General features: G+C 28.2%; 2 protein-coding genes across 5 annotated transcripts; one reads left to right on the top strand and one right to left on the bottom strand.

The window, feature by feature from the left end:
• Positions 1-6,392: 6,392 nt before the first annotated feature.
• Positions 6,393-19,739, bottom strand: LOC107452237 (uncharacterized). 4 transcript variants are annotated; one of them, XM_087169161.1, is made up of 8 exons: positions 19,621-19,739; positions 18,181-18,258; positions 17,587-17,682; positions 16,166-16,354; positions 15,419-15,510; positions 14,413-14,523; positions 9,799-9,892; positions 6,393-6,603 (listed from the first exon to the last, which is right to left on the bottom strand). In XM_087169161.1, exons 1-8 carry the CDS (start codon positions 19,712-19,714, stop codon positions 6,458-6,460), a joined length of 900 nt encoding a protein of 299 aa, XP_087025287.1. In that variant the 5' UTR covers positions 19,715-19,739; the 3' UTR covers positions 6,393-6,457. The 4 variants fall into 4 exon arrangements, with proteins under 4 accessions (XP_087025287.1, XP_087025289.1, XP_087025288.1 ...); XM_087169163.1 differs by lacking the exon at positions 19,621-19,739 and adding an exon at positions 19,146-19,353; XM_087169162.1 differs by lacking the exon at positions 19,621-19,739 and adding an exon at positions 18,734-18,994.
• LOC107452235 (uncharacterized) lies at positions 19,683-25,130 on the top strand. Its single transcript, XM_087169159.1, has 3 exons — positions 19,683-19,741; positions 19,774-19,854; positions 21,260-25,130. The coding sequence occupies exons 2-3, from the start codon at positions 19,845-19,847 to the stop codon at positions 23,503-23,505; spliced, it is 2,256 nt and encodes a 751-aa protein (XP_087025285.1). The 5' UTR covers positions 19,683-19,741; positions 19,774-19,844; the 3' UTR covers positions 23,506-25,130.
• Positions 25,131-27,710: the final 2,580 nt, after the last annotated feature.

Genomic DNA, 27,710 nt, shown 5'->3' with positions numbered 1-27,710 from the left:
AATTAGATTTATACTTCAAAAGAGAAGTTATTTTAAGATCTTTCACTTCCATATAAGGAAAGATTAAACGATTTGCTATGAGTAATAAATAATTTGATGAGGCGTAAGAATACAGAAAAAGGCATATGACTGGGCCTCTTTACAGCTAAAAATCATCCTATAAAATGCAGGAGCAATGTTTTTGCGTGACTTTTTTGGTGTATAATGTTTACCAACTAAACTTCGTCAGATCTGACTGTAACTCTGTCTCTCCCTCTCCGTCTGGAGAGGGGTTAAACTGCTTTTTCACCATCGTTTAGTAAAATAAAATATTATGCCGAAACTGGACTCGTTAATCATGATGCTCTGACTCTAAAATTAACTAAAAAATAACGGCGTGGTTCCGCCGTTATTTCAAATATATATATATATATATATATATATATATATATATATATATATATATATATATATATATATATATATATATATAATGCTAAAACAATTATATATTAAATATAATCCTTAAATAGAGCATTTATCTAACACGCAAACGTTTAAAAACCTTTCCCACAAGAAAGTAATAATATTGATCTAATTATCTCAAAAAATGTGATGATGTGGCTTTAGCAGCTTGGGAAATTGATCTGTCCCACGCTACTGAGACCTATTAACATTTAAATATATTGTCCAGAAAGATATAAAAACCCTCTTTCCAAGGTCAAATGTGCTATTCCCTACCTATCCACCAACATGTAAGGTTGTCATTCTGGGGCTCTGTCCCTTACTTTAATAAAATTATATTATGATTCCTGTATTTTTCTGTATCTTTTTCAAGAAGCACCGGCCACACTACGAACTTACGATGTTTAGGCTTTCAAAGCGTAACATATATATATATATATATAATTTTTTTTTTAAAGTTTTTATCTTTTTTTAAAACTACACCCTTTATTATAAAATTCTAGTGAGGTGGATATTCATAAAATTATATTATGTTTTTAAAGTGACGGACAAGCTTCGAGTAGGGAGTTTTCGATATAGATGTATTTTCCGCATATAGGAAGGAATTTTTTCCCCCTATCGATAGCAAACTCTCGGAAACTTTCGATTATCTCATCTCATAACAATATATTGCGTAATAGTTTAAAGCAACAAAGTAAACAATGCTTTTCATGTGGTTGCAATTTTTTTCTAAGCTTTATATTGTTCCTAAAATTATTTATGGGACACAAATAATATTTACTACTCATCTGAAAATAATGATAATCATTTCCATGAATCAATCGAACGTTACCTAATAGAGCACCGCTACGAACGTCTATTAGCAGCGAATTGCGTCCGTTTTTTGTACTTTCTTCCATATAGAGCTGTCTCATTGACAAATGGACATACGAGGAATTGTAACATGACATAAAGAGGAATCGTTTAATTGTCTAGCATAGAGGTTACAAAACTTACAATAAAATGCTACGAATTCTAACGTAAAATCTTTGAAACAAGCTACATTTTCTTTTTAAAGGTCTTAAGTACCTGAGTTCGAAGATGTGATTCATTTTGAAGCCCTTGAATAACTCAAAAGTTATTATTATTATTAAAAAAAAAGGTTTGATACTGCAAAAGACAAAGTAAAGATGTTGTCGGTTTGAAACAGATAATCAGCACAACTTTTTTTAAAAGACTTTATCCTTATCATTTTTAAATTCTTCTTTCATTTCTGCAGTAGTTTTGTTTCGAATCTTCTTTATTGATTTATATTTTTTACTTTTAAGGAACTGCCAATACATTTTTATTATTATTAATAAAAAAATGTACACTTTTCACGATAAGCACAAAGTTATTCGCGGTAATGAGCACATTTTGCAAATTCTTTGACGTAGTTAGAAAATTTGTTTGAAATAAACGTAACATTTTGAACAGCAGTTGAAAAACTATCTGAATAATGCTCATTGTGTCTAACAGTTCTGAAGACAGTTGGATAAATGCAAACAAAAAACTTCAACGACAAATGATAGCGACTCAGAGGATAGAGCATTCGCCTCCCAATGAGGTAAATCGTGTTCGAATCCCAGAGATGGCTGGTATTCAAATTCCGCACTCACCACAATGTAGATGTTAAATATCCTCAGTGGTAGACGTATCACAGGTTAGATTCACCTTTTCGTTATGCTAACCGCTGGAGGTTTTCCTCACACGATAACGGAAATGTGGTTTAGTTCGATCAAAAAATCCTCCATGAAGACAAATTTCTTCTAATACTTGAAGTGAGAGCAGTGATGGCTCAGGGGATAGAGTGTTCGCCTTTCAATGATGTGAATCGGGTTCGAATCCCAACAATGGCTGGTCGATACAAATCCGCATCCGACTTGCACCGACCGCAGTGCTGACGTGAAATATCCTCAGTGGTAGACGGATCATGGGTAAGAGTCCCCTTGCCGTCAAACTAACGTGGGTCATTTTCGTAGTTTTCCTCTCCATGTACCGCAAATGCGGCTTTGTTCCATCAAAATATCCTCCAAGAAAGAAAATTTCTCCCAATACTTGAGCTCAGAGTTCCCTTGTCTTCTGGATTGGGTTTAAAACTACAAGGCTACGGAGTTGAACATTAGTATTCGTAAACACCAAAAATTGGGTCAGCTGTTCTACAACGGTTATAAAATAAAATAAAACAAGAAAAAATCTTTTGGTGTCTATAGTTTTTTAAAGGTTTAGCTCGATTTCGCAATTAGATTTGATGCAATAAAAAGAACAAATCTAGGGGCTATATAAACATGAATTGTTCATTGTTATTACTATTGTCTTATTATTTAGACTTTCGTACTACCTATTTCCTATACCCAGGATTATATCAGGAAACTGATACAAATTAGACAAATTTTGGAAGGAAAAAGAAGAAGAAAAAAAACTGCGATTTCAAACGCTTAATCGTTTATATTGAATCGAATGAGATCAAACAAACCCAAGTAGATAGAACTAATGTTTTCAAGTTATAACGATCTTTCTTTTAAAAAGTACAGTTCATACCTATTTAAGAGCCTGGTGTTATTATGAAGGCACTTAAGTGAAGGTTCTTAAGAATCATTTTATGCTAAATTGAATGAGATCAAATTCAAGTCAATAAAATCAATAATTTAGAAGTTAAAAGATTTATAAAGGTTTCAAATGAGCAGAAGAGAACAATTATTGATTTTTACCTCTCCATGAGTCTGAGATAACTATCTCGACATAAGAGGCATTGTTTTATTATGTATTTTTTTACGCTAAATCCAATAAAATAAAAATTATCCTAATACTAATAGTTCCTAAATTAAAGTTTTATGCAAAGTCTAAAATTATAATTTTCATGCATAAAATCATATTTTATATTCTATCAACTTAATTCTATCAACTTTATTCCATTGAACTGGATTACGCGTAGTATTAAAAAAGATACATAAGAAGGAATAATTCATCTGAATAGATAGTAATTTTAGGCATGTAAATAAGTACAAGTACAAAACTGTATTTCTACTTGAGAGAACATTCGTATCGTTTATGTGCATATGATGATATTGGCTGTTGTCTATGCGACTCTAATAAACCTATAACTTAAAAACACCTCCATTGCTGCAAAACACTTCACGGATTTGAATAAGAGATCGCAAAGATAGTAGCGTAAGAGAAAGCTTCGGGGACGAGGACTTCGGTCTTTTCTATTTATTGTGTTTGGATGTTTATTCTTTTGCTGTATTTGTTTATATTCTCAGAAATTTTAAAGATTAAAAAAAAAATTCAACTTTAAATACGAACACTTTTATAACTTTTAGTCCTATCGACTTCCGTGATATATTTTGACGCTATACAATCAAAACAAATTTAAATAAAACAATATAACAAGTGCGTATGTGTATATATATATACACCGAAGAACCATTACCTTATGACCACCCTTCTAATAACATGTAGGACCACCTTCAGCCCTCAAAACTACTAGCACCCGCCGTGGCATTGATTCCACAAGGTGCTGATAGGTAGTCTGAGGTATCTGGTACCAAGCGCTCACCAACTGGTTCTGCAATTCCCTCACATTGCGAGGGGGTAGCGTGGCAGCACGAATTTGGTTTTCCAAGTAGGACCACAAATGCTCTATTGGATTAAGGTCAGGTGAATTTGGGGGCCAAGACATGACTAGAAAGTCCCTGGAATGTTCCACGAACCAATCCATGACGATTCGACTCTTATGACATGGTGTATTATCCTGTTGGCAAACACCATCCCCCACAGGAAAAACTGTTGCCATGAATGGGTGAACCTGGTCTGCAACTATGTTTAAGTAGCTTACAGACGTCAGGGATTGTTCTATGAGGATTAATAGGGTCCTAATGTGCCCCATGAAAACATTGTTTCTGGGCGAGCCCATTGTTATAGATTGAGGGTGGTCATAATGTAATGGCTCTTCGGTGTATATATTAATAACTTTTTACAGCGAGTTCTATCGAATTTGTTTTTCTCTCCTTAAAATCATATATTTTTTTGTTTAAAGGGGAAAAAAACGCGGGGAAGACTGGGCAAATTTCGCGACAGGCAGCTAGTGAGCGACCTATATGCTTCTACTTTCACAATGCAAACGATCGTTTGACTAACGACTTGTTGAAAAATTCAGTTCATATTTTTCGTGCGACATCATATTCGCTTTATACTTTTTTTTAAAATTAGTACTTCAAAGAAAGCTTTCAGTAAAACAATCTACGACACAGTAATAACAGAAATCATTACAAATAATATTCAATTCCTGATTTTCAGAAACTGAGAAATCATTCTTAATGCATTTGGCCCCACTATTTTGCTCAAATTGCTCCAGATTTTCTATTTTCCAATTTTATTTGAATTTTCATTTCAATGAAAAAGTTACAAAATAATATAAAGCCAAACAAAGAGAGAATATCTTATCGATCTAAGAACTTAAGAAAAAATAAAACTGAAGAATAAAACCGAATAACTTTTTTAAAGTCTTTAGTACGGAAAGTGTTGTAATCGCGTCAACGATTTGGGAGTGCACTCCACGTTGTGAAACTTCCCCAATACTTCACAAGTCAAATAAACAATCTAGGTTTCTTATTCTACAATGAGTAAGAGAAAATAAAATTTGACCAACCACAATGCTTAAAAAAAATACTTATGAGATTTAATTACAAAACCTACTATAGGTTTCGTAATTACAACTCAAGTAAGGCATTTTTCTTGATACTATGTATCTTTTCAAATCGGCTCTAAAAATTTTTAAAAGAGCAATAAAGCAATCGACTTCAAATTGCTGCTATGTATATATTTTTATTAATGCACTTAAAAACTGAAATATGTTTGAAAATACAATTTTTCAACAAAATACAAATTCCTTTTGAGTTTGAATATTTAGTTTTAATGCCATTTTGAAAAAAATTTATTATTTTTGCAAAGTGACATTTTTTAATCAAAAAAGTTTAATTTTTTTTATCAAAACATTATTTTGGAACAAAATTTTTTAGTGCCACCAAAAAATATAGAAATATAAACTTAATTTTTTTTTTGTTTATTCTCTTCATTCCATAGATAACTTAAGTTAACATTTTCATTATTGTTAAAGATGGTAATCAGAATTATTTTTTATTCCTCATCTTCATAACAAAATTCTAAAAATTCGATAATTTTAGTCCAAATATTGGTTTTGTCTCCATAATTCTAAAATAAAACACATTAAATGCAGTTTTGCTTTGCACTTACCTTCCTTGAGGAGGTAGTTTTTACAAATCAATTTTTTGGTTCAAAAATTATTGCTATGCAATAATTAAAAAAATTAATTTTTTTAATTATTGCATAGCAGATTTTCGGCTTACAACTTTAGTGTTTTAGAAAATAGTACCTTATTCTCAGTCATTTGCATACTTCTCAATTTTTATTTAAGCATTTCATAAGGCGTTTAGGTTGAAGACAAGGTTGATTTGTTTGTTTTATAATTGTTTTTGATATTTCAAGAACAAAATAAATACTAAAGTTATGAAGTAATATTTATTTTTACATTTAAAATTTTTTTTGAAGAAATACAGCTCAAGCATAAAATTAGGCAGGTATCACTAATTTTTTAAATTATATTTGTCTAATATTATAATCTAATTAATAAAAAAAATCAAAAAAAGATAATAATCAATTTCTATTTAAACTAACTTAATGCTAAATTTTCGTTTAAAATCAATTTATTTTACTTAATATTGAATAAGCCAATATTAATGTATTAGAACTGGAAATTATGTATAGATAAATCTAAAAAGAATGGGTATGGGTTTGAATAACTTTCTGTCATATTGTAAAGAAATTAAAATATTTTTATTTCAATGTTTCCTTTTGAAACAAAATTAGCTATTGTATGTAGCTAAAATATATAGCAATATCAAAAAAAATGCTAAAAAAATAATTTATTTAAAGTCAATAACAACATATAAAGATGAAAAAAAAACAACAATAACTATTTTATATCTTTAGGATTCCAACAAAAATGATTTTGCTTGTCAAGATTGTCCAGTTTTTGCAGTTCTTCCTGAGTCAAGGAAAAATCAAATAAATCTGAATTTTCTTTCAAACGACTTGTACTCTGTGTCTTTGGGATGACACCTATTTAAAAAATAATAAAAAAAATAATTAAATTAAAATTAAATAACAATAAAAGAGCAGACTCACATATGCCTTCATATTATATATATATATATATATATATATATATATATATATATATATATATATATATATATATATATATATATATATATATATATATATATATATATATATATATATATATATATATATAATTACTTATACCAGCTTAGTAGTGGTTTAAAATAAAAACCAAGACAGTATTTCGCAAAAAAATCAGGACATTTTTTGGTACAATACATACATACTATTTTTAAAAAGTGGAAACCAAGATGTAAAAAAAAATAGTATAACCTACTGCTTTGAAAATTTCCTTTCATGTGGCATATTTAATTCTCCACAACGAAAAAACAAAGCAAATTAGAATATACATACAGTGAGAAATCCCAGAACCAAAATCTTCTTGACTTAGGAAATAGATATCTCAATATAAAGATAGAACATACATTTTAAAAAGAAAACTAATAAATTATAGTTATTTTTGTTAAAAAATAAATTATTTAAAAAGAAAATGTAATACATCACAATCTAGAAGCAAAAATCGTCTAAATATAAAGAGAAGAAACTAAGAAATTAAAACATTAGACATTTAAAAGTGCTTTTTATTTCGAAATTAATGAAATGAAATGTATATGAAATGAAGAGCGCTTTCACTGCAATACGGAGGGCAAGAGAAAAAAAATGCTGCTCAAAAATGTTAATAAGTTTATCGTTAACAACATTTTAGAATTAGCAATTGGACAGACTAGGAAAGAAATTTTGAAAGCGAACTACTGAGTTTTTCTTTTATTAGGTGACCCAAAGACTTAAATAGATTATTAGTTTGAAAGATGAGTAATTAGTGGACAGTCTCTAAATTTGAACTATCCCATGCTTGCAATTTTTAAGAATAATAAGTTTAATCATTATTAAATGGAATAAAAATATGATATAAGCATTCCAAAACTATTAAGCTTTGAAGTGTATCAAAAGTGTATTAATGAAGTGTATTTTAGTTTTTCGAATTATTTCCCTTAGGTCTAAAAGACTATAAAAGCAAATACAATTTTTAGTTTTAATACATCTATTTCTCATTATTTATTTTCCTTCCTATGTTCATAATCAGGGAAGAAATAAATCAATAAAGTTGATAAATCATCCAGAGAAAGCCATTATTGTGATATTTCTCTCACAATTTGGTTGACAAATGAGATTTAGTGATAATTAGAAGAAAATGTTACTATACAAGTAAAATACATTTGTTTAACAATGCATTAAATATAGATTTTTCTTAGTTAAAAGGGGATTGTTAGTTTATGAAATCAATCTTTGAACTGTCTCTTATAATGCATTTTCATTTAAAAAAAACTTGAGATCAAATCTTAAAAATAACAATTTGGATTCAAATCCAAAATATGACAGTTAGTCAAATTTAATCAAATTAGGACAAAAAAGATAGTTAGGATAGTTTACAAATCACAAAAAAATGACAGTTAATAAAAATCAGTTTAGGGAATAGTGGTTGAAGATAGAGATGTAAGGTTTGCTATGTTCTGCTCCAAAGTACAAATTTTAAAAACTTTGTCAACAGGTAGTGTTGCTAACAGGCAAAACAGTGAACTAACGTTTTCTTTGGCTTATCAAACCATTTCAACACCAATCTCAGCACCTGTTAATGTTATACATATAATGTGTCACACTGCTGTTGTAAATGATGGTTACTTTAAAAACGTTGTTTAATACTTTTTTAAATTAGCAGTGCCATCTGTTGATTAGCTTTGCAACTCAACTTTAAACTTGGTAACAATAATATCTAGTTTTCTAAGCAGAACTCAATAAGTCCTGCATTATTCTTTATTATATTCATTATTAATATCAAGCCTTTTGATTGCATTTTTTAATAGATATTTTAATCCAATTTTCATTCATATCTCATATATATCCAATATTTTCATATCTTACATGTCTGCGTGAATACATATATGCATGTATGCCAATAATGTTAAACTATACCAGATTTTACAATACCATTTAAAAGAAAATTCCACTTCATAAATTTTTCAAACAGATCAAAATAATTTTTTTCTCTGAAGCTTGCTTCTTTTTCTGAGTTCTCTCATTTATGAATCTTTTTTTTTTCTTTTTTTTTTTTGAAAACAAAATGAGAGACTTGTTTATTAGCTGCTTGAAGCTGTACTGACATTATTTCCATTCTATATCATTGTTTTTTGCTCGTTACAGGGGTTTCCCTTTTGAGGCAAAATAAGAAAGGTGGTAGGATGGGCAAAGCACAGGAAGGGTGGTTAAGGAAAGTATGCGAGCCTAAATTATAAAAAAAATTGTGAGTGCAAATTTTTTCAGCTAACTTCAATCTATTAATAATCCAATCATATGAAGAAGGTGACACTAAACAACTGGTTAGGTAATCTTTTTTCTTCTTGATTCCGGTGACTTGCAAGCAAGATGCTTCTAAACAATAAAGAAATATTCTGGAAGTTCTGAATTTGATTTCCCCAGCGTAAGACACTGTCGACTAAAATGCATTACAAATGTGTTTAATAAAGCTGTCTTCTACCTATCCAACAGGAACATTGGCTCCTGAAGAAAAATAATTGCATGGCTGAAGATCTCTTAAAATCGATCACGTGTATATCGACTGCATAACTTTTCAATTCCTTCTATATCTGATTTAATGCTTGCTCCAGGTGATAGTGATGAAAGCAAATAAAAACTATCAGAGGATATACCCAGAACTATTCAAGAATTTCAATGCATAAAAACTCTAAAACAATATTTATTAGCAAATGTAAACCAAAAAAGCAAATTTACAAGTAATAGAAAGTATTGAGAGGGATATTGTTAAAATTGTATCTTAAGGAGAAAGAGAAGAAAAAATTACACAGTTTTTTAAATAGTCAACTTGGAAGTGTCAATTTTTGATAAATTTGCATAGATTTTTTCACCCTAGTTTTCCGTTCTCTGCTTCATGGATTTTTTAATGCTAGTCCAAAGGAAAATGTAAAATCACGGTTCCACTTTATATATACGTCGAGAAAAAATTGGAAACCTCTATTTTATTTTCATATATTTATTTATTAATTATAAGTATATTTTCGAACCAATTCTAGCAATGACATAATTTTCAATTATTTTTTTCAAAATAAATGTACTTACTCATTCCATGGTCTATAGCCCATCTCAGCAACACTTGTGCACATGTTTTATTGTGATTAAGAGCTATCTGGACAACTGCAGGATCAGACATAAGCTATAAAAATAAAATATGAATGAAATTTTTTACATCACATTTATCTTTTATCCAAGTGAGATAACAATTATGAAATATGAGAAAAATTACATTCAATAGACTGACAAATTCTAGCTAGGCAAAGTATGAAAAAATATGATAAGGCTATTATATAAATCCTCAAAAATACAAACATTCTGAAAAAACAATGATAGTGCAGCTAAAAAAATTAATTCAAGATACGTAAAGAAAACGGAAAGTAATATATGACAAAATTTATGCTATCCTTATTAAAGGAAAAAAAAAGTTCATTTAAAAAATAAAAAAATTAAAATGAACCTACTTCTTGCAAGTTGGTACGCTTGAAGGATATTTTAAATTATATTTCATTACATTCAAAATGAATTAGAGATGCATTTTATACTTTGCTGGTTCCTCCTTTGACATTCTATAGAATGCTTAGGAAAAATGTGACACGTGACTCATTTCATACATTGCTGACTAGTTTTAGGCTTTATATACAGTGTCTATGAATTCTATAGAATGCTGGATTTCAAACTTTGCCAGAAACACTTAGATTAGATTTTTTCACCCTTAATTTTGATGCTTGACTTTTAAAGTCTAATCAAAACAATTAAAATCAATATCAAGAAACATTTTTTAAACTTGTTTAGCTAAAGATAAATTCATGCTACAAAAAAAATAATTAAAAGAGTAAGTTTTACTACTAGTAAGAGTAACAATTTTTCATTGTTTATAACTTACAAATAGCTGAAAAAGTTTTGAATTACAAGATGAACAAATATTTACATAATTTTAGACTAAAACATAACAAATGACAAAAGCCAAAATTTAAACAGAATTGGATTAACTGTTCTTTAAAAATGAGAATTTAAAAACAAAAAATTAATATAAAGATTTTATTTATTCACATAACTAGTTCTAGTAAAATAGTAAATAGTGAAATTAATATTAAAAGACAAAAATAATTCATCATGATTTTTTAGCTCACGCTAAGACAACTTAGTTTTGTCTGTAAAAATTAACTATCACATTTAAAGTTACCCCTCAAATCATTTAGATTGCATGCTAGTATACAAAAATCTCTAAATTAGAATTTAAGTCATTTAGGCCTTTCATTCTTTATTTTGAGCACGGTATACTTGTTTTTTAAGTTTATAAAATAACAAAAATTTAGTTGTTGAAGCAGTCATGACATAATAGAGAAGAATATTAAAGAAGAAAATATATTTCTCTGAATTGCTTTCACAAATAACTTCCCTATGTAAAAAATTATGCAGTCAGGTAAAAAATTGAAGAATAACTGGTACATGAAATAATAATGTAATGTTTAATGTAGGCAGAAGAAAATTTGTCAATATTATTTTCAAAGTCCAGTTTTAATACACAAAATTAAAAATAGTCTAATGGTAAACAGAAATATAATTGTTAAGCCTGAAATTTTTTTGGCAGCAATTTAAATGATAATTTGATCTAAATTTCAGAAAGGCTCAATTATTTGTCAATAATTTTTTTCATTCAAAATTGTTTAACTAATCACAATAAGAAAATATTTAATATCATATTTATTTCAAAGCAAGAACCATTATGTAAAGTAATCAATTAATTGAACAGATTATTAAATAGTATTGAATTAGAATAGAATCTAAAGTACTATTTTATTAAAGAAAGCACAAAATATTTTATTTGAATAATTTTTCAAACTGAAGTACTTAATTATAATTTTTCAAACTTTGAATAATTTTTCAAACTTTTGTAGAAAAATATTTCATTTATCATGATCAGAAAATGTAGATGCAGATATTAAAACTATATTTCGTTATTCATTTTTAACTGAATTTCGAGATCCATTAAATTTAACTTATATGTTTTGTAACTTTTATCCTAATTTAATAATGTGATCAGAACCCAAATTAGGTAACATGCATCTCATCCTCTAGCAACAGTTTTTTGGAGAGACCTGATGGTTTTCCTGTTGTCACACAGATAGCTTTGTATCTGGTGGGTCATTGCCAATTCAGTTAGTCTGTAGTCAGATAGAGTAATTAAAACCATAAAATACAAATTTTAAATTTCCAAATTTCTTAAAAATTTACAATTCAAATTATTGTTTATTCTAAGTTATTGTTGGAGACATCTTTTTTATCATGACAATTTGTAAAATAGCATCAATAAATATTTGTTAAGCCCATAGAAAGATGTTTTGAAAATACAAACAAGGCAAAACTGCACAACCATTATTTTGATTGAAAGTTTTATTTCTTTAACCCTCTAAATGATGAACCCATGGGTAAAATTTTGTTAAAAAGTTTTTTGCAACACACAGCTTTCCTATTAAATATCACAGGGTAAACAGTTTTTTTTCCAGATAAAAAAGCTTACAACTGAAATTTTGTAAAAGCAGAATTAACGCTTAAAAGTTAACATTGTTTTTTTACCTATGTCAATAAAAGGCAATTCATCAGTATATTTGTTTAGAAAGGCAATTAATTTTTTTATAGCAAAGAAGTTACATAACAATTCAAAACAGAATTAAACAGCTCTTCTCAAATGTAGATTTTGAAATTTGCAGGTACATAATAAGCTAATTTTTAGTTAAAATAATTCATAATTTTTGTTAAAAAAAAGTAATAGTTTCTTATTCTAAATATTAACTTTATTATAATACTTTTATCTGTGTTTTAAGTGAATATATACAGTTTAATATGCCATGCGTGTTAATGTAGCATCAAAAATTCATTTAAAAACTATGAAAATTTGTGGCAATAACTGATAAAAATGCGATCATAAAGCCTCATATGATTATAGGTGAATTACCATTAATTGAATTCTTAAAAAAGCGATTCTTCAAAGTCTGGGATTTGAGCACTTGTGAATTGAGAGTGGAATTCACAGCATATAATAATGCCGCATTAAAATCTCAAGCTTTAAAAACCAGGTGGAAATCTGTAACGATAGCTGCCAAAGTTGTGATTGGCAATTAACATGGAATTTTACATTGCTGAATGTAATTTGTTAACTATTGCCCATTTTTATTTTTTATTGAATATAGACGCTTTGATGTTTGTTTACCTTAAGAACCTGTTATCTTAAAAAATCTATTTTTCGAACTTGCCGAAGTTCTATCAATTCCGGATATGGGACATTCTACAGTATATAAATATGTTGCATTACATTATTTAACAAAAAAAAGTAATGATCCAAAGTAACACTAATAATATTTTAGAAATGCTCAAAGTATAAAAGTACAAAAAGTCCATTAACAATTAAAAAGGATATAGTTTACAATGTCTCCAGTTTTAATATTTTATTACATAGTTTCCCTCTCCCACAAAATAAAAAAATGATAAAAGGAAAAAGAAATAGAAAACAATGCTATTAAATTACATTTGTATTTGGAATATAATTTAAGAAATACAAATATGGAAAACTCAAAAATTTTGTATGCATGGTACATGAGTTTCATACATATTATAAAAATTCTATCAGATCATTAAACAAGTACATACAAATATAATTTAATTAGATTATGTAATTGCAATAGAAAATTTCAACCATCAAAAGAACTTAACAAAAAGGGAATAGCAGCAATAGTCATACCAGAATTTTTAAAAACGTTATACAAAATACACTATGTTTTAAAGTAGTTATGTTTTAAAGTATTTTAAGTAGTTATCTTAATAAAAGTAGTAGTTTAACTTTGTAATGTTCTCCCAAGACTCAAAAGATTTGATTTACTAACAAAAGACTGATCTAAATAAAAGTTTTGTATATTTTTTATTCCTTTTGATGGCATTATTTTTTATTATTATAGCACAGAGGTTAGCCAGGAGGCAAAGTTGTCACCTAATAAGTTACATTTCATTCGTAAGCAAATTTTGATATTTATGTATTTAAGTGATTGCTGGATATCATGAGCGTTTAGCACCTGCTAGCTAAACTAAAGTTCTGTATATTTATAATTCCTTCTGTTTGCATTTTATAATTATTGCATGGAAGTTTGGCAGGTAGCAGAACTGTCACCTAATAAGTTATATTTTATCTGTAAGTAAGTTTTCATGTTTATGTATTTAAGTATTAATTGTTAAATCTCATGGCTCAATATCATGAGTATGTCAACCAGAATTTTTACTATAGAAATACTGTACTCTGAGGCCTATGAGTGAAATAAAATTCAAAGATTAATTCTCCCTTAAGTATTATAATACGTCAAGAAATGAATTCCTGATGGTTCCAGTTGGTGCATGCTCAGGAATTCCGCCAGCTAATACACATTATTGTGTTTAAATTTGCCAACCATAGGTTTTGTTAAAAGCTATGTTCTATATAGAAGTTGGTTATATGCTATTACACTTGTAGTCTACTATACCCTTGGATTCCAATGCTTAAACAAATAAACTATGTTATAATGCTATAATATATATCCCATTTCCTGATTTTGAGTCAGTTATTGTGTGTATAATGTCACATCTTTCAGTTGACATCATAAGTATCATTATTAGTTAGCTACGAATGCTTACTTCCTTACAACCAGACCTGGAGCCAAGAGAAGAATAAGCTTGAATATGGATCCCCTTCTCATTACAAAACTTTCGTATTTCCTTTTGAGTTAGGTATGGATGGACTTCTATCTAAGGAATTATTTGAAGGAAAAAAAAAGCTAAAGTAATTTGAATAAGAAATTTAACAATAAAAATTTAAAAAAAAAACAGCAACAAACAATTGATACTCATCTTTTTCAAATACACTAGTGAAAAACATTTATTACTAACATGAGATAAAGGATCATTCAGATAACATAATTATTTACATACTTATGCATTAAAACAGAGAAATGTATTAAACTTTACTAGGGGCAAAGGTACAATTGAAGCAAATAAGACAGTGCCATGAGTCCCTGAATATAAGGGCCTAAAATATTTTCTAATTAAAAAGATATTTTATAACATATTAAAAGTGCCCCAGGTATTGAGGGGGCCCCACTTGATGTGTTTGCCCCTAAGCCTCCCAGAATCTAGCTACTGAACTTTACACTAATAAACTTTTTGCTATATGCAAAATAATAATAATAAATAAATCTATTATAATTTTAAATTCAATTAAGAAGTTCTGTTATCATATTATTGTTTAAGATATTTTAATCAATAGTGCATAAGGTAAACAAAAAAGTATTTTAATTTACTCAAATTTAATTTTTAAGAATCTTAAGACTATAAGAAGCAAAAGACCACCCGGAAAATTAATAAATTTTTATTCTATATTCTTAGATCCACATTTCTCTAAATATGCAAAATTTATTCTGCATTCTTAAATGCACATTTTTCTAACTATGCAAAATTAAATAAATAAAAATTTCTCCCTTGTGAAGTAAATTTAAGGCAAAATCATAAAGTTTAAAGTGCTTAAATTTTATCATGATCTTTTTTGATAATATCTATTAAAAAAATTTGTAAGTAAGAAAAAAATGTCAATCACCCTAAATTAATCTATTAAAGACTTTTATCTTATTAAGATTAAAAACTGTACCTGTAGAACAGCAGGCACAACACTACAGTACTGTAATAACTCCTGAATATGCTGTTTAGTGTAATTGGAGATACCAATAGCTTTGAATTTGCCTGTAAAATTAATTTTAAAATAACATTTAAGAGCAATGCTATCTTGATATACATAGAATAAAATATATTCTTGCTTCACATATTCTCGTGAAATATAAATTTTACAAGAAAATTTAAAACATTATTAAAAACTTTAATTTAAAGTTTTTTGTTCTTTATTCAACAAAAACACGCTGACTTATTGTATATGTGATGAACTTAGCAGATAACTAGCATGCCCAGGTTTTAAGCAAATACAATAAAATAAAATTATTTTTTAAAATTTGTATTCTAATAAAAGAAGGACATCTACTAATCTCAACTGGGTCAATTTTTTCAAGAGGACAAAATTAAAGCACACAGTTACATAGTTCTCCAAATTTCACATTCAAGAAAATTTTTTCAATCTTCTAAATAACTAATTTTTTTAAATATGTTTTAAAAACTTAGCTAAATTTAAATTAATGATGAGATTTTTCTATAATTGCCTGAAACACCTTTCCTTTTCATTGAACAAAAATTAGCAGAAAACCACTTTTCAAATATGTAAATCAATTTACTAAATAAAAAATTTAAAAAAATTGTAAAAGACAAGGAAAAAGCATTGATTGATCTCATTGGTATCCCAATAACTGATGCACAATGACTTACAAAACAAAATAAACTTATTGAATACCTTCTTTATACATCTCCTCCAATTTAAGCCAGCTTTCTTTTCTGAGTTCAGCATTCTTTAGATCATCAGGTTTCATCCCAGATGAACCAGGCCAATGAATAAGGTAAAGATCTAAATAATCTAACTGAAGATTACTTAGTGATGTTAATGCTGATATTTTAGCCTTTTCAGAACCTTGATTTGCAGGGCCTATCAAACAAAGACATGAAAAATTTGCATACTCTATTAATTCAGCTGAATATGAATAAGATTTTTTAATTTACAAAGATGAATGTAGACATCTTTTAAGCCTTTGAATTGCGTTCATAAATAAAGATTATTCAAATTAGTAGCAGTATATAAAAAAACAAATAGAATCTAAGTGGAAAGTCTTTCAACTTGCTTGAGTAGGATCAAAAAGTATCTCATATTCCATTACTTAAAATAGGATCAAATAATGTTGTTTAGTTTTAAAACTTTTTTTTAATTTTTATAATAACTAAACATCAATTATAAAAAGCTTATTCAAAAAATAAGTCTATAAAAAAATTAAAATTATTATTCAGGAAAGTACTAATATATCTCTTATTTAGAGAATCTTTATTTCATATAGACTCATATTTTTTTGCAATCATGTACGGAGATATTAAAATGCAACTAAAAATATATCTATATTTTTAAGATTCATACAAATTTGAAAATTCTTTTCAAAATTTAACAAAGAAAGTGTTGGTTGGAAATATCAGCTTAACAACCTGATACATTTCATGTGCCGTCATACTGGTAAAATAAATAATAAAATGTAAACATAACAAAACACAGAATATTGTTAAATATCTATCACTAATGAAAAGGTAACAATGTACTCCAAAGAGCTCAAATAAATGCTATACAATGTAAACAACTGAAATTGACTCTTCTTTCTTCTTCAGAAAATAAAAATGATACAACAACACTCTTTTCCATATTAATAAATATTTACGTAACATAGTTTAAATTTTTTAATGGCAAATGAAATGAAAAAAAAAATGCAAGTAACAAATAAATATACATGCCATTATTTAAGTAAAACATGTTTTAATTGTGTTACCAAAATAAAAAGGATATTTTAAAATAAATCAAACACATAAGATGGTTTAAAGCAAAAATGACACAACCTTGAATTATTTTTATACTATAATCGGTACCATAGGTAGAAATATAAGCAGAATAAAAAAAATATTAAGTGTGTGGCGATATCTCATTCACAGACCAGTTGAGTGTGTTCAAATACGAGGTCACTCTTAAATATCTCTCTAGAGCCACTCAGAAAAGACTCCCAGGAAGATATGTATATTCAAGTTGAATTAGATTGTTAGTGCTTAAAGTGCTAATTGTATAAAAACATAAATATTAATTGAGAATATTTTTAATATTAAAAAAAATTAACAAAATATATTTACCTAATTTACTTGTAATAAAAACATCTTTCCTCTTTAAGTCAATCTTCTTCAAAACTTGACCAATAGAAGATTCGTTTTTATAAACACTTGCAGTGTCTATTTTAAATTAATATAAATACATTGTATTAATATCATATAATTAGAGAAGGATACTTTGAATTTAAAATAAACATGAAAGACATTGAAACATGCATGCTATGGTACTACTGGTTAGGTTTGCTAATCTGTAAATTAAAAAAAAGATAAAACTGTTGTTTGAAATACTAGTACAAGGATCATATATGTATGAGATAAAAAGAAGTTTTATTTCCCTAATTTATTGGTGATAAAAATTTAAAATTTTAACATTCTAATTTTATTTTAAATACTATTGGTTTAGAAGCATTAATAAAGGTTATTGAAATTGTTTTTGAAAATTTCTGGCGAACACATGTATATAATTTTCTGGATCAAAAGGAGATTAAGAAAAAAGAAAATATGAGTAAACATAATAAGTAAACAAATATTAAAAATATCAATGAAAATACACTAGCTGTTTAAAAGTAAATGAATTATAAAATAATAATAACAATTAAAGTTGGAAGAAAACTATACCTATAAGACGATATCCTTGATTAAGAGCAGCTTCAGTTACCTCTAAGACTTCTGGAGATTTTAAGAGGAATGTCCCAACTATGAAAATAAATATCTAATTTAGAAAGTCAGAAATACTATTCTAGCAGAAAACGAAAAAATTTTTAAGATATGTGTGTTAGCAAGACACCACTTCATCAGAGAACACACTGCCTGCCAACACCCCAGTGTGTCTCCTGATGAAGTGCTGTCTTGCTAACACACTTTTCTTAAATTTTTTTTCATTTTCTGCTAGAATAGTATTTTCGACTTTTTTAATTAAAATAAGACAAATTTGGTTTCAGCTGCTTTTCCATTTTGATTTATTATTTTAAATGTTATTTACTTATTTTGCTGTTTTCTGAATATGTGAAAATCAGTTTTATTCTTTGAATAAATATCTAATGTAAGATACATTTATTAACTTCAGAAAAACTATTCAATACCTGTAAAACTTTAACACAATTTTAAACAGCACAAAAATATTACTATTTTATCAAACCCAAACAAAGCTAATAAAAACATAGAAACATACTGCCAATGTAAGCACTAATATGGTAAAATCTTTTGGTTATTAACTCCTTCTTCACAGCAATCATTATTTAAAACTACATATTTTTAAATTGAAGATTTTTAGGGCTTGATTTTTCCTAGTTTTCCCGTCTATACATTTAATATCTAATTTTAGTTCCAGTTATCATGAAATATTTGCTTTAGATTCTTGATAAAAAAGTGGAACTAATGAAAAATTGAAAATGTAATGTAAATGTAAATTGTAAATGTGGAACTAATGAAAAATTTAATGGGTGATAAAATGAGAATAGGCAAATTTTTTGTAACGAATAAGAGAGCTACCTATTATCTTAAAATTCAAGCTTTTAGAATTTCGAATTACGCATCAATTAAATGTGACGTAAAAATTGAAGATAATAAAAATAATACTATACGTCCTAATAGAGGCATTTGGACACCATTATTCAATACAACACTTGTCATTTTGGTCATTTAAAAAGATTATGATTTAAACAATTGAATCAACTAATTAATGAGTATTTTAAAATAAATAAAACTAAGATTAGTGTGAATTTATCAAAATCTCCCCTTCGGACAGGTTTCAGATTCAGAACGGCTTTTGATTGGTTGATTGTTTATCTAAACCCGTTTTGAGCGTTTATTTTTGTTGCATTAAAGAGGCAATTTTTGAAATACATTTGAATTTCGTTTAAATGACTAAGCTACATTTACATATTTATAATTTTCTTTTCCCTTGCTTAAGCTATTATTTAAAGCCAACACTGAATAAAAGTTTAAACTATTTACATCCAATTTAGGTTTTTAAAATGATCCTTATCTTGAGTGAATTTTTCTAGATTATTATTTTTTATAAAAGCTGTAAGCCAAAAATAAGCAATAAGTATATACCAAGATTAAAATGATTGCAAGCAAGTATAAACTGCCTTTTAAAACAGTTGATGGCGTATCTCGAAAAACCGCTAAGTAATTTCTGAGGTCGCATTAGTTATAGTGGTGTAACGTTTAACTAAAGTCAATTAGTCACTTGAGCTAAGTACAAAATGTCTGTTCTGAATTAAACTTTCGTTGTTACAAAATTTTCTTTAATTTGAATTTTTGTTTCCTAGCCAATTATGGAGGAAAGTAAGACCATTTTTTATAGTTGGTTTCTATTTAATTCTAATATGAGTTTAGGATATTTCCGTATCGTGATTTGTTGTGCCAACTACAAATGCCAAAGTCCCCTTCAGTGATAATTTTTTAGTTGCTAATGAGCTACTGCCTTAAGTCGCCAATTATTTTAGCGTAGATAGCGATCGATCCCTTTCTTGCAAAACACTAAAGAGTTTGGAATGTAAATGTAAAAAAAAAAAAAAACATTAGGTAGATTATATTAGAAACAACTTTGATTGCAACTTAGAAATGAGATGTGAAGGTTCAATCACCAATCTTCGGCATTGATCAAACAAATATTTTATTTTATTTCACTAATTTTATTTTGGGGGTTATTACTGTATCCTTTTCTGTCGCGTCAATGGCAATCTAATGGATTTTAAACTTGCAATTTTTTTTACAGTATACTTATAGAGGTTTGCCCAGGGGTGGCTATAAAATGGTCATGTTTTTTTATTAGTTTCTGATGGTTCGTGGCCCAGAAATTGCAAATAAAACTAAACTAAACTAACTCAGTGGCGTGACAGCCCATAGAGGGCTATGGCCTACTGTGCCCATCTCAGTTTTCTTGACCTTGGGCTCTGGGGTGCAGGAGCAGGTGTTCCGGTTAGGTGGTCAGCCGAACGTGAAACCCCCAGTGTTTAGTTCCCAAGCATGCTTGGTACTCATTTATTGATCCACTGAAGGGATAAAAGACTGAGTCAACCTTGCCCGGCCCGAGGATCGAATCTAGTATCTGTGGCACGAGAGAGCGAAGCACTACCACTCGGCATCAGAAATTGCAAATACTCTATGATTATTCTGCAGCGGATTATGATTTAGAAATCATTCCTTTATTTCTGTTGTTTTATTAGAAAATATGGTATTTTTTTAGTTAGCTATGCGCCTGTATTAAGTTGCCAAAAAATCTATAGTTATGCAAACAATTTTTTAATTATTTATTTTTTAACTCAAAAAAATACACACAGAAAAATGGCCTAAGTCCATGTAATTAATTAAAAAAATTCCTAGTTTTCTGGATTGGTTTCAAAGCTACAAATCTACTGAATTTAACATCAGTAACTGCGAAACCTATATAATTCAGTTGAATGTTTTTTATAAAATAAAATGTATGCAGTTAAAATTTATCAATGCAAAACATTTGAAAACTAGCATTTTTTTTTTACTTTAGTTCATTTAAGTAAAAATATATTGTTAGCAAACTATACCATCTTCTACTCCTTAGTAAAGTCCTTAAAAAAATAATAAATCAGTAAACGATTATCATCACCAGTGGAAAACAGCTTATTATTCTGTTCTCTTTTTTGCCTTATTATTTAAGTATTCAAGTGCAAAGATAACTATCTTTTCTTACTCTGTTAATTCTATGTTTCAGGAATTCCACTTGATCGAGATCTGTCATTTCAGAATATTGAAAAGAAAGCATGTACTTTAAGTTGTGAAAGTTACTTTGATTTTTTATCTGAGCCACCTTCCTTGATGAACATTTCTTCAGTTTCCATAGCTATCAAACTATGGGCAGCGGCTGGTATGAATAAACTCATGGTGAACCAACGTCAAAATCAACAACGCCATCGCCAAAATATACACGAATCGCGTGTACACTTTGAGTTAGCATACTGTCGATTGGAAGAAAAAGCGCTTAAAAAAGTAAATGAATTAATCTTGCCTGAGTCATTAAAACTTAATATAACTCACTGTATGAGGCCTATAGGATTGCAGTTTCGATGGTTCTCTGAACGAAATAGAAAAGAGTATTGTAAGTTTTATGATCTTCATAAAAAAGGAGGCTTACTCTATTGGTCTATGGAAGGTGTCATTGATCAAGTCAAATCTCTCAAAGAACTGATTAACAATGATTTGACAGGAAAAAATTTTGATTATTTCTATCAATTAGCTTGCAAGTACTGCTTAGAAGAAGATATTTTAGATTTATGGGAGAAAGCACCATCTGCAAAAACTATGCGAGTCGATACTTTAAGTGTACTCTATAACAATCACATACTAGCATATTGGACTGCTGTTCAGAATAACGAGTTGTCTGATTTGTTAGCAAAGCTTTTGACATTTGATCATGTCCTTGATCAAATATATAATTCCGAACTTGGTATTTATGAAAATATGATATTATTATCAATTTTCATTGGTAATTCATTTGCTTTTAAATATTTCTGGTTTAAATTATCAGATCATGAAAAAAATGTGAATATAGAAAACTTTGTACTTAAACTAACTGGGAAAATTAAACGCCATAAATATATTCAGTACCAAACCTATGATGTGTACACTGTTATGCTATGGTTTCTACTTGCTCAGATAAGGGACCCAGAAAAGCAGAAACAAATTTTTCATGCTCATTCAAAGACAATATTATACAGTTTGTGTTTTTATTGGCCATTTCAAAGATTTTTTGTGCCTGCAATGCTTAAGTTAATGAACTATATTCATATTGATACCTATGCATCAATTATGAAAGATCTTGTTCCGGAAATAAAAGATGGATTTTTAACAGGGGAACAGTTCAGGACAATTTGGCATCATAGCCCATTGCAATTTCAAAATCATTTCCTCTCTATCATAAACAGTAAGCCTAAGGCCAAATTATTTATGATATCGACATTGCTATTGGCTGGTGAAATTCCAACAATCTGCATTATTTTGAAAAATGATTCTCCAATAGAAAGAAATAGATTTGTGGCTAATTTAATTCAGTCTAACCTTAAACGCCTAATACAGGAAAATAAGTTAAGGTTTGCTAATGCTTTGTTATCAAAGGAAATGTCAGAGAGTGACATCAATACTTTCAAGCAACATGTTATGGTCACCTATGCAAATGACTACTGTTGTGATTGCATGCGCAAACTTAATTATAATGCAACTGAGCAGTTTTTGAATTGGGGATTTCAATCTCTTAATGAAATTCAATATTTTAAGAGAAATCAATTAAATTTAAATGAAATATTTATTTCTTTAATTCAGTTAGGTGATTTTGACTATGCTAATCGCTTTTTGAGCTGGTGTTTTGATTCCGAAACGGAAGTGAATCAATTCATAAATGGATTTGTCAGTGAAGATAATATATTATATTGTGAAAAGTTGGTGTTCAGGTTAAGTTCTCTTGATAAATATGGGTGGGACATTTTTAAAAAGTTTTTAAATCACAGTTCTTGTTCCTTCTCCAAGATTACGATCTTGAAAAAGTTACTTTTAAAAGAAGTGGGGCATATAGTGGAAGCTCATAATTTGATCTTTGCAACAAGGCTTTTAAATTGGTGTCTCCCTGACATTGTGGAATCTAACCGATATAAGTATGAACTGTTGCTTTCAAGAAGAGGTATTAATTCAATTTTAGAGGCATTACTGATACTTCCAATTTGGGATAATATTAAAAGTTTGCTAAAATGGTTTTCTCCTCTGTCCAAAGAAATAATCGCTAAATTGAAGTATACGTTAATTACCAAAAAATTTCGCAGTAGAGTTTACCCTCCCCAAAACCAAAGAAGAGCTTTATTCTATGTACTAGATCTTTTTGTTGACAGTTACAGTAATCCTAACTTTGAAGGTGATATTGAATTTGATTGGCATGTGAATGGTATATTAATTGGATATAATACACAGTGAAAACACGGATACCGAATTATACTGTGTGATGATTAAACAGATTTTTTAAAAACAAAAATTATAAATTGTTGTTCTATTTTATCAAATTTGCATATAGAATTCAAATACTTTTAACCTTGCAGAATTAACTGATTAGCAGAATTTCTCCTGCATCTCCAGAATTAGCTTCAAGAATCCTTATTTTCCACCAATCTCAACATACTATATATACTTTATTATAAAAATTATGTTTTGTTAAACATATACTAATTATATAATACAAACATAGAATTAGATTCCAAAAAGTTGATTTAAACTCAATTTGAATACCATACAATAATAGCTAAAAGAGAAATAACTCTATTAATAGTGAAAGCTATTAAATAAGTAAATAGAATTTTTAAAAATCTATAAAAAAAGAAAAATTTAAAAAGAGTTTGCCAGATTTTTTTTTTTAATTAGAGCATTTTGAATAAAAACTGAATCCTATTAAAAATATTTCTTATTTTAGACAATTCTGATTAATTAAAGAGAAATAACTGATTTTTTATCAGTTGTATTTTATGATGTTTTGATTTGCATATTTAATGTTTCTTTATAAAAAATCCATAAACCTGCTCTTTCTCTTTTATTAATTTGTCTTAGAAAAAATTTGAGTTAAAAGATAAACCGCAGATGCATGGTTTCAGCTACAAGACAAGAGCAACAGTAGACCCAAGCTAAATTTTGGCAGACCAGAGGTAAAATTTTTTATACAACAGTTATGAACAACCATTTATATTTAGCAGGACTTTCAAAAAATAGAAAATACTATGTTGAGAAACAACATTCACATAAAGCTATAATCATAAAAAATGTAAGGTATATTAATGTGCTATATGAAAATAATATGAATGACGTTCATTTGCATAACTATTTTTTTTACTCGCATACAGGTAATAAAAATATTTTATGCTAATAAATTTATATAGATTTAGTTATAGGAGGAAAAAATCAAGAAGAAATTTTTTTTTAACTTACCTAGAAAAGTAATACATATAAATGCAACTGGAAAAAAATAGCTAATACAGTACCAGATTAATATAAATTTTTTATACTTATTTTTTAATATTGTAAGTTTTAAAAAAAATTTTATTTGTACAAATTTGGAAAAAGTTACAATGTAAACATTGAATGAAAAGCAATAAATAAAGCATACAAAATGAAGGGATTATAATCCAATGACCTGAGGTAGACTGACCTAGATCGGTAACTTATTGTTAGAGCAGAAATGAAAAGTTATTTCTGTTTTTTACCCTTATTTTTAAAGACAGTTCAAGATTAAGTCAAAAAATTTCATGGGTCATTTTTTGACTGTGAGACAAAGATGAGTATAATGATCATCAAAAGTATTCATTTATAGTGAGAAAAACATCTTTGATGGGCCCTCTTACAATTCCATGAAACTTATCAATCTATTGTTAATGTTTTGTGCTTCAAGACTTTTTATGTGATCTTGGATTCCTATAGAACTGAAGTAGATTTGGATAATAAAACTTATATTTTATATCGAAATGAAAAATTCATTTAATTTGTCACATTTTTATAAAATAATTTTTTCCAAGCTCATAATAAATGTACATTTGGAAATAAATATTTTAATAAGATTTTGAGTCCTTTTATGATATTTTCTTTTGCACACATACTATATCATTATAAGTTTTATTTGTATTCTTACTTAAACAGTATCTTAATTTATTATTTAACAATACTTAAACAATTCACTTAACAATACTTAAACAATTTATTTAACTATGTTTAAATAAATATGACACAAGATTTTTTTTTCTTTAAAAAAAAAGTCGTATAACTGATTATATTTCATGGTAAAAATTCTCAAACTATAAGTTGGATTAGATTAAACTTTGAAGGTTTAATACAATTTAAAACTTTGTAAATCTTATTAATTTCAGTTTGAAAAAAAATAAGTATTTTTGAACTTGTGCCAAGACTGAATTTCAAACCGTATTGTGTATTTAAGATAGAAGTTTGTATTAATGGTAGTTTTGCTGCTAAGCATGGGCGGATCGTGAATTTGTGGGGCTCTGGGCTGAAACTACTTTGGGGCCCTAATAGCCATTTTTGTCAAAAAACTGTTTTCTATAGTGATGTAGATAAGTATATAGAAAAAAATAGGACAATAAAATAGTTATATTTATTTTTTTATTTATTTATTTTAATTTGTCTATACAAACAGCAACTGTACAACATTATTGCAAAAGAAATTGACAGGTTATGTGTAGTTATGTTATATAAATTATAAAGCAACCTTTCTGCATTTTGATGCTGCTAATTCCTTTATTTGCTCATCACATTGTAAGTCCTTCGTTAAATCACAATTTATGGAAGGAACTGATAAATGATTTAGTCGATGGTTCGACATTGTTGTCCTATATTTGTTTTCTATATAAGACATCCTGGAGAAAGAGCGCTCAGCTTCACAGCTAGTGAATAAAGTAAATAAGATTTTAACTGAATGCACTCATTCACTAAATGCTCCACTGCGTCATCTAGATAATAATCAGCAATATTACGTACACTTTCCAGATCTATGTTTTCTATATTTTTGTCTTGCAAATCCAATAAATATTTGAATTTCTTGCTATACATCTCATAGACTTGGCTCCTTTTGTTTAAATCCATAATCAGCTTATTCAACGCAACGTTTAGCGTGTCTCTTTTAAATTTTTCTGCGCCGTATACTGAGAATTTATCTGTAGACTTATCAGAACATTTTTGAGTAATGCGTCTCTTGTTTATCTCATTGTAGTCTATTCCCACACTAGTACTTAATTTTTTTGCTCTCGATCTGATTGGTGCCTTATGTTGTTCACGAAATCTTTTAATGATACAATTAACTTGTTGCCTTCACATGTCAACCACACTAACATTGATTTCTTATGTTCATTAGAATTTTCATGATTTTCTAAACAAGTTCCTATGTGTTTCCAATCAGAAAATCCGGTCGTGTATTGAGAAGGGATTTTAGAAAAAAGTTTGCAAGTCAAACTAAAACAGTACCTACCCTGGTTGAATAACATAACCAGGATCTTTCCAGTGATTGACCATTTTTCATTTTCGTAATGAAATACCTATTTGAAAATGTTCTGTTTTGTTCTTTGTATTTCTTTATTGAAGATGAATATATATTTTTCGGATCTTTATTTTAAAAGTCAGTCATTTCATGTGAGAATATGTCATTAATAAAATTATTATTTAGCAATTCTGGCCACAAGCCCACGTCAACATATTTCTCAAACTCAATTTTAATATTCTCTAAATTTCTTTCCGCCTTGGTATTACCGTCCTCTTGCTGAACACCAATATAGTTTTCAGTGGGATCAGAGGGTTTCTGGTAGTCAAGAAAGTTATTAGTAAACTAAACAAGTTTGTCCCTCTGAACGCGAGAACAGAAGTGCGGAAAAAAAAATTACGTTGGGCGTTAAGCGGCGCTCCGGGAAGTCCCCCGCAATAGACGCGAAAAAATAGACTGACCAAAAACAAGCGACGGGTAATTCCCCGTTCCATTCTATAGACGCGCACATGCATGGGTTGATTGATCTCAGGGTTCCCAACCTTATAATACTTTTTTTTTATAATATTAGATATTTTTTCAATTCAAAATATCACCTATTGTTTTCAGTGGGGACTGTGGCCCTTTGTATCCACGGGGCCCTGGGCTGCAGCCCAAAAAGCCCTTAAGTAGATCCGCCCCTGCTGCTAAGAATAATTTTTAAGAAAAAAGAATTAAATAAAGCGTATTGTTTATTCTCTAAATAAACTCATATTGTCAAAAATTTCTTTTTACTTACATTATTTTTCATTTTTTAAATAAAAATTGGAATTGTGAAAAAAATTGGATTTTGCCAACCTGGCTTGCTGCTATTAAAGCAAATAATTTGTCGAGTTATTTCTAAGGAGAAATTGTGGATGGATTAAAAACATGCTTAAGTGTTTTAGTTCATTATCTTTTTTGAATATCAAAAAGTGATTTCTGAGAGGAAAGATACAAATTATTATTAAAATATGTAAATATTTTAACTTTAATGGTCCTTCTCAATACATTTTTGAAATAAAAATATGTTTTATAAAATTAAGATTGCATTTCAAATGCTTTGAAATTGTTATAAATTTCAGGGTAACAATTGATTTTTCAGGAGTATATGGTTAAAGAGTCAGCAAAAAAT

The sequence above is a fragment of the Parasteatoda tepidariorum genome, chromosome 8 (assembly GCF_982258835.1).
Source record: "Parasteatoda tepidariorum strain Cologne lab strain chromosome 8, Ptep-v5.0, whole genome shotgun sequence".
Classification (NCBI taxonomy): Eukaryota; Metazoa; Arthropoda; class Arachnida; order Araneae; family Theridiidae; genus Parasteatoda; species Parasteatoda tepidariorum.
Note: the sequence above shows the minus strand (reverse complement) of the source record. Positions and strands in the feature narration are given on the sequence as shown.

What these genes read in the sequence shown, in the direction of transcription:
- LOC107452237 (XM_087169161.1), bottom strand. Translation starts at nt 19,714, where the DNA reads ATGCGACCTCAGAAATTACTTAGCGGTTTTTCGAGATACGCCATCAAC. An exon ending in GGAGGAGATGTATAAAGAAG is followed by an intron (nt 15,511 to 16,165) that starts GTATTCAATAAG and finishes TTAATTTTACAG; the next exon opens with GCAAATTCAAAGCTATTGGT. An exon ending in GGCTATAGACCATGGAATGA is followed by an intron (nt 6,604 to 9,798) that starts GTAAGTACATTT and finishes TTTTTTAAATAG; the next exon opens with GTGTCATCCCAAAGACACAG.